Source organism: Musa acuminata, chromosome BXJ1-1 (assembly GCF_036884655.1).
Source record: "Musa acuminata AAA Group cultivar baxijiao chromosome BXJ1-1, Cavendish_Baxijiao_AAA, whole genome shotgun sequence".
In the NCBI taxonomy this organism is placed as follows: domain Eukaryota; kingdom Viridiplantae; phylum Streptophyta; class Magnoliopsida; order Zingiberales; family Musaceae; genus Musa; species Musa acuminata.
The window spans coordinates 10,943,658-10,956,849 of record NC_088327.1 but is presented as its reverse complement, the minus strand read 5'-3'; the positions used below and the strand labels follow the sequence as shown (position 1 = coordinate 10,956,849).

At 45.5% G+C, this 13,192-nt stretch overlaps 3 protein-coding genes and 1 long non-coding RNA gene across 5 annotated transcripts; 2 read left to right on the top strand and 2 right to left on the bottom strand.

The window, feature by feature from the left end:
• Positions 1 to 559: 559 nt before the first annotated feature.
• On the top strand, positions 560 to 2,510 carry LOC135672913 (extensin-like). The gene is made up of 3 exons (XM_065181400.1): positions 560 to 615; positions 698 to 799; positions 1,131 to 2,510. Exons 2-3 carry the CDS (start codon positions 745 to 747, stop codon positions 1,697 to 1,699), a joined length of 624 nt encoding a protein of 207 aa, XP_065037472.1. The 5' UTR covers positions 560 to 615; positions 698 to 744; the 3' UTR covers positions 1,700 to 2,510.
• Positions 1,892 to 4,080, bottom strand: LOC135672909 (uncharacterized GPI-anchored protein At4g28100-like). The gene is made up of 2 exons (XM_065181395.1): positions 2,935 to 4,080; positions 1,892 to 2,369 (listed from the first exon to the last, which is right to left on the bottom strand). The coding sequence occupies exons 1-2, from the start codon at positions 3,601 to 3,603 to the stop codon at positions 2,010 to 2,012; spliced, it is 1,029 nt and encodes a 342-aa protein (XP_065037467.1). The 5' UTR covers positions 3,604 to 4,080; the 3' UTR covers positions 1,892 to 2,009.
• A 1,638-nt stretch (positions 4,081 to 5,718) lies between these two features.
• On the top strand, positions 5,719 to 13,110 carry LOC135672906 (uncharacterized). The gene is made up of 3 exons (XR_010513162.1): positions 5,719 to 6,223; positions 8,882 to 9,026; positions 10,226 to 13,110. It is a non-coding gene; the product is annotated as an uncharacterized LOC135672906 (long non-coding RNA).
• On the bottom strand, positions 10,144 to 12,362 carry LOC135672901 (cysteine-rich receptor-like protein kinase 44). Of its 2 annotated transcripts, none has more exons than XM_065181383.1 (7): positions 12,228 to 12,362; positions 11,940 to 12,059; positions 11,719 to 11,864; positions 11,416 to 11,626; positions 11,099 to 11,336; positions 10,863 to 11,013; positions 10,144 to 10,770 (listed from the first exon to the last, which is right to left on the bottom strand). In XM_065181383.1, the coding sequence occupies exons 1-7, from the start codon at positions 12,316 to 12,318 to the stop codon at positions 10,447 to 10,449; spliced, it is 1,281 nt and encodes a 426-aa protein (XP_065037455.1). In that variant the 5' UTR covers positions 12,319 to 12,362; the 3' UTR covers positions 10,144 to 10,446. The 2 variants fall into 2 exon arrangements, with proteins under 2 accessions (XP_065037455.1, XP_065037459.1); XM_065181387.1 differs by having other exon boundaries at positions 11,940 to 12,056.
• Positions 13,111 to 13,192: the final 82 nt, after the last annotated feature.

Sequence of the window (13,192 nt, the reverse complement as noted above, 5' to 3'; positions counted from 1 at the left end):
TCCAACACAGAGAGATGAATACGAAGTCAGAGACATGGAGCAAAGCAGCAAAAGGTGAGCTCGAGGCTGCATAAGGCACAATAGAGAGACTATGTGCAGTGTACTGGCAGAGAACAGCAAAGCTCAAAGATGATGTAATTACGCTTAACTTTCCACAGTCGAATGAAATTTGAATGCTGGTAGCTGTCAGAAATTATGTACTCTTCTCAATAATCACCATGGATCCAAGAATTACTGGAACATTCAAGCCTTCTCAGGGAGCGTTAGAATCAGGTTTTATGGTGGCGACAGTGAGCAAAGCAATGGAACAATCTACATCATCAACTTGTAGATAAGAATTTTGATAGAGTAGAGCGCATATGCTGATATTGACTTCATTACATTAGAGTTGAATCAAGTTAGGCAAAACCTGACATAACACCACATGCTTAACCAAAGAAGGAACTTGCCATTGCGGCCCACAATAGAGATAACGTAGAGAACAATCTCAAGGAAAAGTGGGAAAGGAGAGAATCTGAAGAAGATTTGGAGACAACTTCAAAGCATAGGAATATATTCACATATCAGAGTTGGAAGTCCGCTCTCTTCTCTCCATTCAGTGAAAAACCACACCTGGTGCGTTAGGTGCTTCACTTTTTCATCAGATTCCTGCTATTCATCCATTTAAAGAGCCATTTCATCAAGCTCTCTTCTACAGAGTTGAGGAAGCAAGCCGCACTCATACAGCGAGAGAAACAGAGAGAGATGGGTTGCTACCCTGTCGGCAAGATGGTGTGCAAGGTCCTCCGGATGTGCAAAGGTATTAGATATCAATCGATGTTAGAAATAGATGTTTCTTTCTGTAGTCAAATTGCGAACAAAGCAGTTCTAACTTCGTTGCCAGAGTAATCATATCACAGATGTAACAACATAAAACTTGACGACTGCATGCTGCAACCTTCAGATACGGCGATCTCCTTTCGGTGAAAAGATATCGCCACTTCTGATTTGTTTTTCTAAGGCATTCTGTGCAAGCATGAAATTAGACTAAAACATTAGACAGGGAAACACAAACCACGCAGAGGCAACAGCTAATACGAGACTGATCTCTCTCATACTGCATTCCTTTTGTTTTCACGCTTTGTTTCCAGGGTGGAAGAGGCATGGAGTAGCCACAACAATGGCGGACTCACCACCACCAACATACTCTTACGCTGGAACCGAGGCGCAGCATGTGACGTTCTTCAGTGGTAGCCCTGTCGAAGCAGTGCCACCAGAACCTCCATTCTCAAAGCACAACCATGAGGCCGTGATCTCCCCGTCACCTCAAGCAGAGATGGTCCAGCCCAAGGAACAGATCCGAGTCCGGCTCGCTCCTGAACCGGACCGACCCGATGAGAGCCGCACACCACCGGATCATCTCGACGCTTCACCCTACCCGACCCATAAAAGTTCCGCCCGTGTCCGGTTTGGTCCTGGACCGAGCCCTCGACCGAACCAGCATGAGCCGGTTCCCGCCCATCCCGAGTCAGCTTACCGGTACGTAACGTCGCCGTTGCCGAGATGGGAGGAGGGGGAGCGGCGGCGGGAGTACTTCGGCGGCGAGTACCATTACTATCCTACTCCTATCCGTGAAGGCATCTACCGCATTGCCACCGACGAGAATCGCCTCACCGCCATATTAAGCGAGGAGAACCCAAACGCTTGCAGCATCGTTTGACTGCAAAGCAAAGTTGCGTAGCTTTGGCCACAAATATGCTCATCCAAAGATGCGAGGTGTTGAGTTCAAATCTCGTTTTCTCTTCTTATGGGCTGAGAGCAAAACTATAAACAATTAATAGCCACCATGATCCTATAGCTTGTTGTGATGGGGGTTGGCATATAAAGATTGGAAGCACCTGAAGCCATAACATCGCAAAGACTTCACAAGGCCGGCAGAGTGGCGAGATATAATTACAACGAGCAAAGTGAGGAAGCCTAGCTTCTCCATGTCCTTTCTTATTTTGCTTCACGTACAAAAGGGATATCAACTAGCTAGAGGGATGGAGGAGGGATTGGACGGCGAACAGAGCCAGCAACAGGAGATGGAACGGAGACAGAAGCAACGACCCAGAAGCGGAGGATCCGTCGACGCGGCCATCAATCTGAGTAGAGCCGACGGCGAGCGGCATGGCGTCCTGTGAGAGCGAGCAGGAGGTCGGATCCGAGCTTCCGACGGCGTCGGCCGCCATGAGGACGCGGAGAATCGCGGTAGCGGACGGGAGGTAGAGCGTCCGGTTCCTGGAGAGGAGCCACGTCACTCCCATCAGCTGGCATTCCCTGCCATGGGTGGCGGCCTCCTTCCTCTCCGATCCGCTCGCCTCGCTGCCCTGCTGCTTTTTCGCCTTCAGCTGCCCAAATCAGTACAGTGCTCAACGATGAACAAGCAGTAAAGTACAGAGAGGCAACAGAGAATGTATGTAGAAGCTTAATGCGTAGTCTTTTCTCATGTATACTGCCAGATGAAGTGGTAACCAAAAGAGTCCCTCAGAGCTTGTCTTGCAGATAACATAAGCTGTAGACCTGTAGAACTGCAGGGGAAATTCTTATGTGGACCACACTGTCGTCGCAGACAGAGACTACACTTCTCCATTACTAACGCATTACATCAAACACTTGCGCTTTAGAAAAGGTCAAAAAAATGTAGTCGTCATGTTAAGCAGATATAGGGAGGACATGCAGCGAGGTGAACGGTGAACCAAGTAAGCATTGCTCCTGGAACACGAACATGTGTGACTCAACCCTCATTTGCTGTCAACTTGGGTTACCAAGTCCAAATCCTGAAGGATCCGGAACACTATGGTTTATACGCTATAAAGGTATGCGGTGCACGATTATCCACGCAGAAATGCAAAGCCAAGTTTGATCACAGTGCCCAGAGAGAGAGAGAGAGAGAGAGAGAGAGAGGCGACTCACCTGATTGAGGGACCGGAGGCAGCGACTGCACCCGGTGAGGCCAGGCTGAGCACAGTCGCTCTCCAAACGACGCCCGCCGTCTCCGGCGGGGACCCAGAGACCCGCCGCTGTGTCCGCCACGAACCCTCCGGCGCACGCGAGACGCCGGAGTCGGACGCCGCAGTAGCAGTAGGCGGCGTCGCACGTGGCGTTGGCGCGCGGGAGCGCCACCCCGCGGTCCCGCATTGCGCGCTCCACGCCGGCGGCACAAGACTCGGAGTCGTCTGGAAGAGCAGGGAGGTCGTAGCCGGCGGAAGGCAGAGGGCGGGCGGCGAGGGCGCTAGGAGAGTAGGCGGCGTAGAGCCAGGCGGCGAGGGCGGGGCAGCAGCGGGATCGGGAGGGGAGGCGGAGGTGGCTTCCGGAAGCGGAGGGGGAGGAGCATGCGGCGGTGACGGAAGGGAGAAGGTCGGAGGGAAGGTCGAGAGGGCAGGTGGCAGAGGCGACGTCGGACTGTTCGGGGAAGGCAGGGATGGTGGCGGCGGGAAGAGAGGAGGAGACCGCCGTCGACGTGGCCGGGTGAACCTGGACGGGGGCGGGGTCGGGAACGGGCAGCGCGTGCAGCATAGAGACTCGGAGTAACAACAGAGGAACGAGGAGGAGGAAGAGAAAGGAAGACAAAGCAGAAGACATTGTGCTTCTCAGTAGTCCGTCTGTTATCTCCCTCTTTCTTCGCTCTGGTGTTTCTTGCTTTCTGAGAGTTTAGACTCTCTCCGGTGCTCTAGTAATGCGCACTTAAACTTGTCATGGGAAATCAGTAGAGCGTTCTCCAGTCGCCTTTGGCTCTTCTTTTACGTGCTTTCAGCTTTCTTGTTTTGTCTCGAGGACATCGGAGACGGTGAAAGGGCGAAAAAGGCCAAACTCTGTGTGCAGAGCGATGCAGCATCAAGTCGCCGATATGAGCAAGGGTTGTAGCAGAATTTGAGGCAGATTGATGGTATACATGACCAAGTGAGAAAGACATTATTATTACAGAGGCAGCAGGGAAGAGACTGTGTTATGCATGGTGAGTTTTATGGCTATACTTAAATTGGAAGAAAGCTTTATCTACCAACAGTTTCTTCCCAAGAAGAAAACCTTCGGAGTATAACAAGACTGAACTGTGCCTCATCAATGCATGACAGCTTGAAGCTTGAACACAGGGTGGGTGCAACACCCAAGACCGATGAAGAAAGAGCCTTGAGTTAGATGACAAATCTCTCGTGTTCCTGACTCCTATTTAATGTTGGGATTTATAAGTCAACAGTCATAATGTGATTAATGTTGACCCATGGAATGTAATTAGATTTATAAGTGATGATACCAACTCATAGTTGAGCTCCCTATGATGCTTTTAATGACTTCTGGGATAGTCACTGCTCACTTCATGTGAGAGTTTTAACTTATGCTTTAGCCCATAGCATTTGTACTGGGAAAGGTGCCTGTGTGGAGCCCCCAACAGCACTCCTTTCTTTAGTGGGGGTGGGGGCTACGCTCTTCACCCTTTCTTGTGATTCTGCGATCACTAACATTAACATATGCTCGTAGGAATGGCATAAACAGTAGTTAATAGTGGTGAACAATGCCCCCTAAATCAAACTCAGATTCTTTTGAGAATATCGAGGAAAAGAAGAGAGACAGAGAGGGAGATATGCATCATTAAAGCCTGCCAAAAAAAAAGATTGGTCTTTGGTCTTTATGATGTTCCAATGTGTGTTCGTGGCAAATGAGGGGAGCTTTTCATGCTTTGCCTTTTTTGAGCATTGAATACAGCCTCAGATCTCGCGCCTCTCTCACCGCTTTGTAGCTCAGTCGATCTCGACTGACTCTATTCCTCATGATAAATGGCACCATTAGAGCTCCGAGACAAGATTCCAGTGTATCGACTAACATGCATGCTCCGAGGTCACTGTAGATCAAATTAGAATTTATGGCGTTCATGTCCCAATACAAGAAGAAAAGGACAAGTCGAAATGGTCCGGTGAGATGTGGGGAGGATCTCTTGGATTATAGAGACACATGGAGAACCTGCTCTGTTGCTTTGTCTTCGTCCCCTGTTCTGGGCATATGGCAAGACCACCAGTCCGCGGTAGATCGTTCTGCAACACCGTCGTCATACTCTCTGATCATATTCGAAATGAATCGACGTCAAGAAGTAGATTCTCTCTCTCTCTCTCTCTCTCTCTCTCTAAAGAATGTCTCACCCAAATATGCTCCGTGACTTTATGCCGTCCAAATCTTGGATCCTATCGCTTTGATAAAGCGATATCAAAATTATCGTTGCTTTTTCTTTCCCCCTAACTCTTATTGTTCATTTGGTATAAAGGCCTTTTATATGCTGTGTGGGGTAGCTTTAAGAGGATGAGAAAGGTGGCAAAGGGTTCCCTTTCCGATGGCCGAATGCGACCTTCGGAGTTTCCTTCGTCGACACACCTCTTCTGATTTATTGTTCCTACGATTGACGTCGTCACAACGCTCTCTATTTCTTTTCTTTCATGCTTTAGGATTCTCAATTCAGGGAAGCATCGATTTAGCTGCCATTAGGAAAAGAATAAAGAATTGGATTGATTTTCCAAACAATAAAGAATTCAGAAAATCTAAAAAAAATAAAAATTCCAGACGAATCACATCATCAACCTTCGACACGTAAGCTTTGATTAGAGGAAGGAGGGTTGGGATTAATTGTGGATTAATCATGAGGAAATGTGTTCCTGACAGAGTTAAAAGAAAAAGAAGGAAGAGATCAGAATCCCACTGCCAACGAGCAGGAGAGCCCACGTGATGTGGACATGGCCACGTGACGACGACAAGTGGATCGACGTCGAGTTGGCTCGCGAGAGGGGTGGATGGACGAATATACCCTTCCGCCCTGCGCTCCTCACCGGTGCCGCCCTCGCTTCTTTAAGTCCGCCTCCATCGCCCGCTTCTTCCCCCAGTTCGAGTCGGCCACCGCAAGCGTATGATGAATGTGCATTAAATTAACCATTCCCTCCGTGCTCGTCGCCACACTCTCGGGCTCGCTTGGTGCAGGTCGGGAACCGATCAGTCGGGGTTAGGCCGCCGGATTCCGCCGCTGCCGACGCCTTATCCGGTCCGCCCTCCCCCCGCTTTGGCTGGCTTGCTTCCCCACTTGCATCAAGTGAATTCGAGAATACTTGGCGAAAAAGGAAGGCTCGCGATTGGATTAGGGTCTTCCATCGAACCTTGTTCTCTGGTAGTGTTACTCTCTTGTGGTTTTTTCTCGGCTTGTCGATGAAAGGTGGGCTTTTTTGCGGTAAATCTGCGATTCCTTTGCTTCTGCTTTAGGGCGATCCTAGCTCTTTTGTTATAACTGCTTGTTGGAGCTTAGATCTCGTTTCTTATTTATTTAGATTTTATTGATCGATTAATCGCTAGGAAGCTCGGTTACAAAAAAATGATATTTTTCCTGCTAACAGCCAATTTGAGGGATATGTTATATTCTGAAGTTCTACATGAGCTGCTATTCATTTGAAAGAAATTATAAGTCACCCTGCTCATTGAGATTGTTGTTGGATCTAAGCTAATTTTAGCACCTTGGTTTGGGATAGATTCATGTTTAAGGGGTTCCTTCTGTAGGAAATAAGCACCTTGATTTAGGATAGATCCATGTCCCATTAGGTAATGCATACGGAGACTTTGCTACTGCTGTAGACATGTTGGATTGCATACAGCAAGCATGTGTTGGAATGTTCAACATCACCGGATACAAGTGAACCAAGCACTCCAAACATATTTCAGAGCATGCCAAAGTTTTCACCAGCATTCATCATGATGAACTGTGATATTTAGATGAAAAACATATGATTGTAATAGGAGATTTTGATTTCCGTAGCGCAATGGCTATACTGTGGCTTGCTGATCACATGCTCTAGTATAATTTTTGATAATCTGAAGATAATTTTGATTGCCTTTTTTTTTTTTCTCACTTCATAATCTAAAGATAATTGTTTTGCTGAAGTTGCAGAGTATTAATTGGCAAAGACCTTCCACTTGCAATATTGAATGAAAATCAAGATCTAACCAGGACTTGTATTTCATTTAGAAAATGATTTGGAACGTGCAGATGGTGGGTGGACGATTGTTAATGGTAATTTGTGCTCGATAGGATCTCAGGAGTTGGGCTGAGGCTTGCAGGAGCTTGCACTAGAAGACATTGCGGTGCTAGCCCTTTTTTTTGCTGATTGATTGTAGGGACGTAACCATGCTAATATTGTGCTATCTGGACAAGCGATATGCATATGGGGAAACAATAATTTTTGGAAAGGATATTGTGAGAAGCTAGTAACGAAGTTCGACTCTCCAAGTCACCTTCCACCTTCCCTAAAGATCATGAATGATGTAGGAATAAATTAAAGTGCTTATGAGAAAGGTGGATAACTAATTGAAATCCATCCATAACAGAAAGTCCCTTCTTTTAGGGGCGAGTTTGAAAGTAGAAGCACTAGATGACAGTGAAGCAAACGGCTAAAATTTAGTACCGATATATTGGTCATGTCAAGAACTGTGCTCAACAAGGCATCTATGTCCTCTTTCAATAACAAGCACAAGGAATGACAGTGTTTCAAAGCTGGCAAGAGCATCAGAATCTTGTGGCTTTCTAATATGCCAAAACTTTAATAAAGTAACTATCTCAAGGATCTTTTTATTATATTTCGTTTTGGTTTGTTTCCTTATATTCTTCATGGTTTGGACAGTTATTACTGATTTGAATGTTCAGAGTTTTGTATCCGATGGCCTTCCTATGGTGAAAATCACCTTGTGCTTTCCTGGAACAATGCTGGGTAAAGCACATCATTGATTGATAATCTTTGGCACTTTGATTTGGTTAGATCTATTTTCAGGTAGTTATGTTGTTTTGTTGTATGTTGGCCTCATGATGGAACTAAATTAAATTACATAATATTCTGCTGGTAAATAGCATGAAGCTACTTATGGTGCTTGCTTGTGTCATTATGATACAGACTGGAAACATGAAAACATGGACCGATAAATATAACTCTCAAGGATTTGCATTTAGAGTTTCTACTCGACTATCGTGGGAAGGGATGTAACCTTGTTTGTGCTTTCACTGGTTTACTCTGCCTTGTTTGACAGTTTGTTCTGGGATGTCATACCTTCTATTCATGATTGGGAATCTTGGAACATCAACTTGGAGATTTTAATAATTTCTTTGACACTTTAAGTTGCTTTCTTACACTAATTTTCACTTTAAAAAGATCTCAATTGCTTATCTTTTGTATATTTCTTATTGGTCATTCTGTTGATCATGTTTTATGTTCATGTCTCTAGTGAAATCTTTGGCAATCATCTTTCCTTATTTTGATCCTTGTGTTTTGTTGGCTTACTTTGACATGGAGCTTCTTTTTTCTTGTGGATTTAAGATGTCAAACTCTTAGTGGAAGAAACAATAACCCATCATGCGAGAAATACGATTACGTAAACTAGCTAATTACCTTAGACAAGTAGGAAAGAATAAAGTTTTCCTCTGTTTCTGGTGGAGAGGAAAGGAAACTCGTGAGCGCTTGGGAATACCTGGTTCCTATATTATGTAACTGATGGCTGTTGGAGAACATTAGGCATAGATTGTTGGTTCTGAAGACAAGATGAGCGTGAGAGCAAAGGAATTGTTGGTACAATTCTGAGAGCAATAGCTGGTAAATTTTTATAGGCATATGGTTTTACATAATGTATAAGATCTTGTCAATTAGCAAGTGAAGTTTTGAACTGGACGAGCAGCAATGTTTCAATGGATTTATATTTTCTTGATGCTCAATTTAGGCATAAAATGAAAGAACTTCAAATTGAAATGAGCTATGGAAGGGAATGCATCGGCGCGACTGGCCATTAAATTTCTATATCCGATACATGTCATTCTGTGAAACTAAAATAGTTTTTTCTGCAAAATTTGTAGGGATATGCAGCTACTTGGGCATATACAGAGTAAGAACAAGTTTACCTCTGTTGCTTTCTTCAGATTCAATCTATAGGCAACGAGGTAATTATTCGACGCTCGATCCAAGGCTCGCTTGCTCTTCTCAACTTACTACGTCATCATGGTATGTGACCTCCTATTAAGCATTTCAAACCACATGCTTTCATATCCATCTTATTTGTCCTTCTTGGTGGACTATTAAAGCACGCAATCATGTTCGACATGCTAGACTTTTGTCCCGCATTTATCTTTCAAGTCAATAGGAATTAGGAACCAATCGTAATAAGGGGAATCTAGCTAGCAATGAGATGAATAAGGCAACCCATGACATTGACATCCTGTTTACTCATCTTAACCTTTAGCAAGGCTGAAAGTGATTAGAACCAACCCAGGTTCTTGATGATTCAACTGGACATGGACCTCCACATTATGGGACATACTTTTATCATTTAAAGATATTTGGGATTTGACCTTTTTTCCTTAGGCCAAAAAGGAATATTTCAGAGCAAGACTTGGTAGTGACATAGCAAGTGGCTGGGAGGGGCATATGTCCCTTGTGTGACAATGACCACACAAAAATAATATTCATTTACATTGTTGATCCACAAATAAACGGACGTTGCGTCTTCCTTTTGGAACACGCTATCATATATATCAACTGAGGATATATATGATGATGCTTGTGTTGTTATTTTGGGTTGTAGGTATTTTACCATGCGAGACAAAAAGCTATTTTTGAAATGACTTAGATTGGCATCGAATCAGACTCTATGATAATGGTCGAGATTCTTAGTAGACAATTTCTTTTCCTTTGAAGAATTCTTGATATTGTTAGAGATATTTTCTACTTAATATCTATTATAAAACTATGCGGTTCGTCACTCGTGCTCGGATTAATAAATTTTTAGATATATGGAGGAATTCATTTTCTTTGGACTTAGATTTTTTGATTCGCTTTGACGCGACAGATTTTTTTTTTTTCCATCAATAAAAATTTATATATTTTTTTTGGAAAAAAAAAATAAACTTCAATTCTAGTGGAGACGGCAGTCATAAGAGAAGGGATTTACCCTCCATTATTTATATATAAAAATGCGTCCTTTTTTCCTTGAAAGATGCTCTCGTTTACACGTCGTTATAATAACGACATGACATGACAGCAATCCCCACCAACTTTGTTCATGTCATCATCATCCAAGAAAAGATTCCCGGGATGACACACACACACAACAATTAAGAAGTTCAAAGAAGAGGATAGATGTGATGCTATGCTTTAATTCAAAATGCTAAATAATCAAGCTCTTTTTTTTTTGCTTTTTGCAGTGTGTTATTATCAAGCTACTTCCTGGAATTAATCTGCTTAAGCTCGACCACCGACCGAGAAGGGAGTGCAGTGTCAAGATCACTTTTAAGATCCAATGCGAAGTGCAGCGAATCTATCTATTACATGCAATCGAACATGTTGTTTACTCGTGCAAACTGATTCGATGACGCTCAAAAGTTGCGGCCAAAATGTTCGCCCACGTGAATCGATGGATCGGGTGCTACCGTGGATCGATGGACGTGACGGTCACCTGATTCAGAGAATGCATTGTGGGTGAATCAGATCTTGCAGCGGAGGACTTGCGGGAGTCGGGAGTCGTCCTCAGCCTCGTGAAGGATGGCGGCTCATTCGGCGGCGGCAGCGGCATCTGTTCGCTCTTCAACATCACCAGCACCGACGAGATGGTGGGTCGGTCTTCCGGGTTCTCCTGCACGCACAGCAACCCGACGTGGAAGCAGCGGCTTGCTTCGTTCGTAGGGTAGCAGTCTCCCAGCGATGGATCCATGAACTCCGAGGCTCTGTCATCGTCCCACAGCTCCCATGCCTTCCCATCAACAGAACCAGCCTTCAACACACCGTTCGTATTGCTACGGATAGAAGAAGAGGAGGAGGAGGAAAGAGACTGGTGGAGCATACATGTCTGAGGAGTGTCTGGCCATGTCGCTGAACGTGTGATCCCCCGTTCCTCTCCCCGCTCAGAATCTCTAGCAGGAGAACCCCAAAGCTGAAGACGTCGGACTTCACAGAGAACGTACCTTGCATCGCGTACTCCGGAGCCACATAGCCACTGTTACGGAGAAAGATTAGATCGACGGACAGCGACTACAGCTACCTGTGTTCGACGATGGCTTGCTGCTGCAAATCACACTTACTAGGTTCCCACGACTTTGCCCGTGTTGACTTCGTGGTCTTCTCCCTCGAAGATCTTTGCCATGCCGAAGTCCGATATCTTGGGGTTCATCCTGTTGTCCAGCAAAACATTGCTGGCTTTCAGGTCCCTGTGAATGACCCTGAGCATGGAGTCCTCGTGGAGGTAGAGAAGCCCCCTCGCCACTCCCACAACGATGACGTATCGCCTCCGCCAGTCCAACTGAGACCTCCTGCTCGGATCTGGACAAGCCAAACCGACGCCAAATATGAGATCCAAATTTCTATTACCATGCGATACGAGAGCAGTGGATTCACGAACCAAATAGGAAGGCGTCCAGACTCCTATTGGGAAGGTATTCATAGATGAGAAGCTTCTCATCCCTCTCCACGCAGCAACCCAACAATCTCACAAGATTCCGGTGCTGGAGTTTCGCAATCAGCTGCACCTCATTCTTGAACTCCACATTACCTTGCCTGGATTTCGTCGACAGCCTCTTAACAGCAACTTCCTGTCCTCCACGGAGCACCGCCTGTGGATTTTCAAGCAAGCGGTCAGTCACCATGGGAAGAACAGTATCGATATATCAAACCATGCACTCATCCCAGGAGAGAGACTCGTTACTCTGTATACAGGGCCGAATCCACCTTCACCGAGTTTCTTGACCTCGGAGAAGTTATCCGTGGCTGCCTCTATTGTGGAAAGATCGATCACGGACAGGTCTGAGCTTGATATGGGACCTAGGTTCTCGATCTGAGCTCTTCTCACAGCTAATGCATCCACGAAGAACGTTAAGAAACTGACCAGAATGGCAAATTACATTGGAATCATTGGGTGGTGTCTACCGTTGCGTCTTCTCCACCTCCAGCAATATATGCAGTAGATCAAAGCGCCGACGATGACCACTACAAGAATCGACACCATGATTGGCATTGCGGATGAACTCGATTTCTTTTGGCTCCCTGCTGTTCCAAGTCATATCAATATTGTCAATCCCAAATCCAGTAGTAATACCACACAGTCATGCAACAGAAGCATATACGAAAGAATCATGGTCTCTCAATTAAGAGGGCTCGTCATCAGTCTGTCCGGTACAGAGATCATGCGGAAGGTGGAAGCAGTAATAGGCCAACCTCCATCGGTGGTGTTTGTTTGTGGAGGCGAATTCATCAAGCGGCGATGCGACCGATTAGCAACTTGGAGAACGCTTATCGCCATCTTCATCGAATTGGCTTCCGCGTCGAGGTTGGTGGCGCTGAGTCGATCAGTATCAGTACTTCCGAACCGGTTCTGGTAGGAGGAGCACAAGCAGAAAGAGGTAGACCAGATAGCATCGTTGGCTTAGATCCTGGAACTCACCGCATGCATACAAGTTTGACGGGCTTCAGTCAAAGAAGAAAACAGAGACACAAGGGTCACCTGAGAAGAGAACAGAGAGGCAGGGGGAGGACGAAGGTGCCTCTTGAATTGCAAATTATGAGCACCACCTCTTTAAGGGCACGCTAATGCTTGGATCTTCTTTCCCAGTAGGGCGGAAGCAGCGGCTATTGTTGACGAGGAGGCGATGACAAAGTTCTTTTCGCCTTTAGGGAGTGGAAGAGTCGGTAGCAAACGAGTGGCGGTGGCGGTGGCGGTGGTGGTGGTGGGTGACGAAACTGACAGCGAAGTCGATACTCGGCTTCAGCAGAAGATGAGATGAACACGCCGCCCAGCAATTCCTGAATTTTATGTGTAGAACCTGACGTGGCTATCAAGCAATTGTTGGGCTCCAAATGGCCGCCATTGGTGAGCTAAAGATAGATCCTCGCTGCCGATGCAGCAGCATCTGTGTGTGTCTCGCTATTCAAGTCCAATCATTGTCCTACTTAGCATTGAAAGTCCACAGACAGACAACACATGCTTGGAAACCCATATATTTCGTTGCATCATGCGTGAATCATGCGAAGACGACAATAGAACACATAGTTTTCGTCATGCTAGTTTAAATCACCATTTTGATGGATCTTAGTTTATCTATTTGGCGTTGGGTTCTTACTGTTCTGATCGTATTGTCTTGGACTAATTATATATTTTTTATAATTAATTATTTTTAATATTT

What these genes read in the sequence shown, in the direction of transcription:
- LOC135672901 (XM_065181383.1), bottom strand. Translation starts at nt 12,318, where the DNA reads ATGAAGATGGCGATAAGCGTTCTCCAAGTTGCTAATCGGTCGCATCGC. An exon ending in TCTGGACGCCTTCCTATTTG is followed by an intron (nt 11,337 to 11,415) that starts GTTCGTGAATCC and finishes TGGCTTGTCCAG; the next exon opens with ATCCGAGCAGGAGGTCTCAG. An exon ending in GGCAAAGTCGTGGGAACCTA is followed by an intron (nt 11,014 to 11,098) that starts GTAAGTGTGATT and finishes TCTCCGTAACAG; the next exon opens with TGGCTATGTGGCTCCGGAGT.
- LOC135672909 (XM_065181395.1), bottom strand. Translation starts at nt 3,603, where the DNA reads ATGTCTTCTGCTTTGTCTTCCTTTCTCTTCCTCCTCCTCGTTCCTCTG. An exon ending in GCCTCCGGTCCCTCAATCAG is followed by an intron (nt 2,370 to 2,934) that starts GTGAGTCGCCTC and finishes TGATTTGGGCAG; the next exon opens with CTGAAGGCGAAAAAGCAGCA.
- LOC135672913 (XM_065181400.1), top strand. Translation starts at nt 745, where the DNA reads ATGGGTTGCTACCCTGTCGGCAAGATGGTGTGCAAGGTCCTCCGGATG. An exon ending in GGTCCTCCGGATGTGCAAAG is followed by an intron (nt 800 to 1,130) that starts GTATTAGATATC and finishes CTTTGTTTCCAG; the next exon opens with GGTGGAAGAGGCATGGAGTA.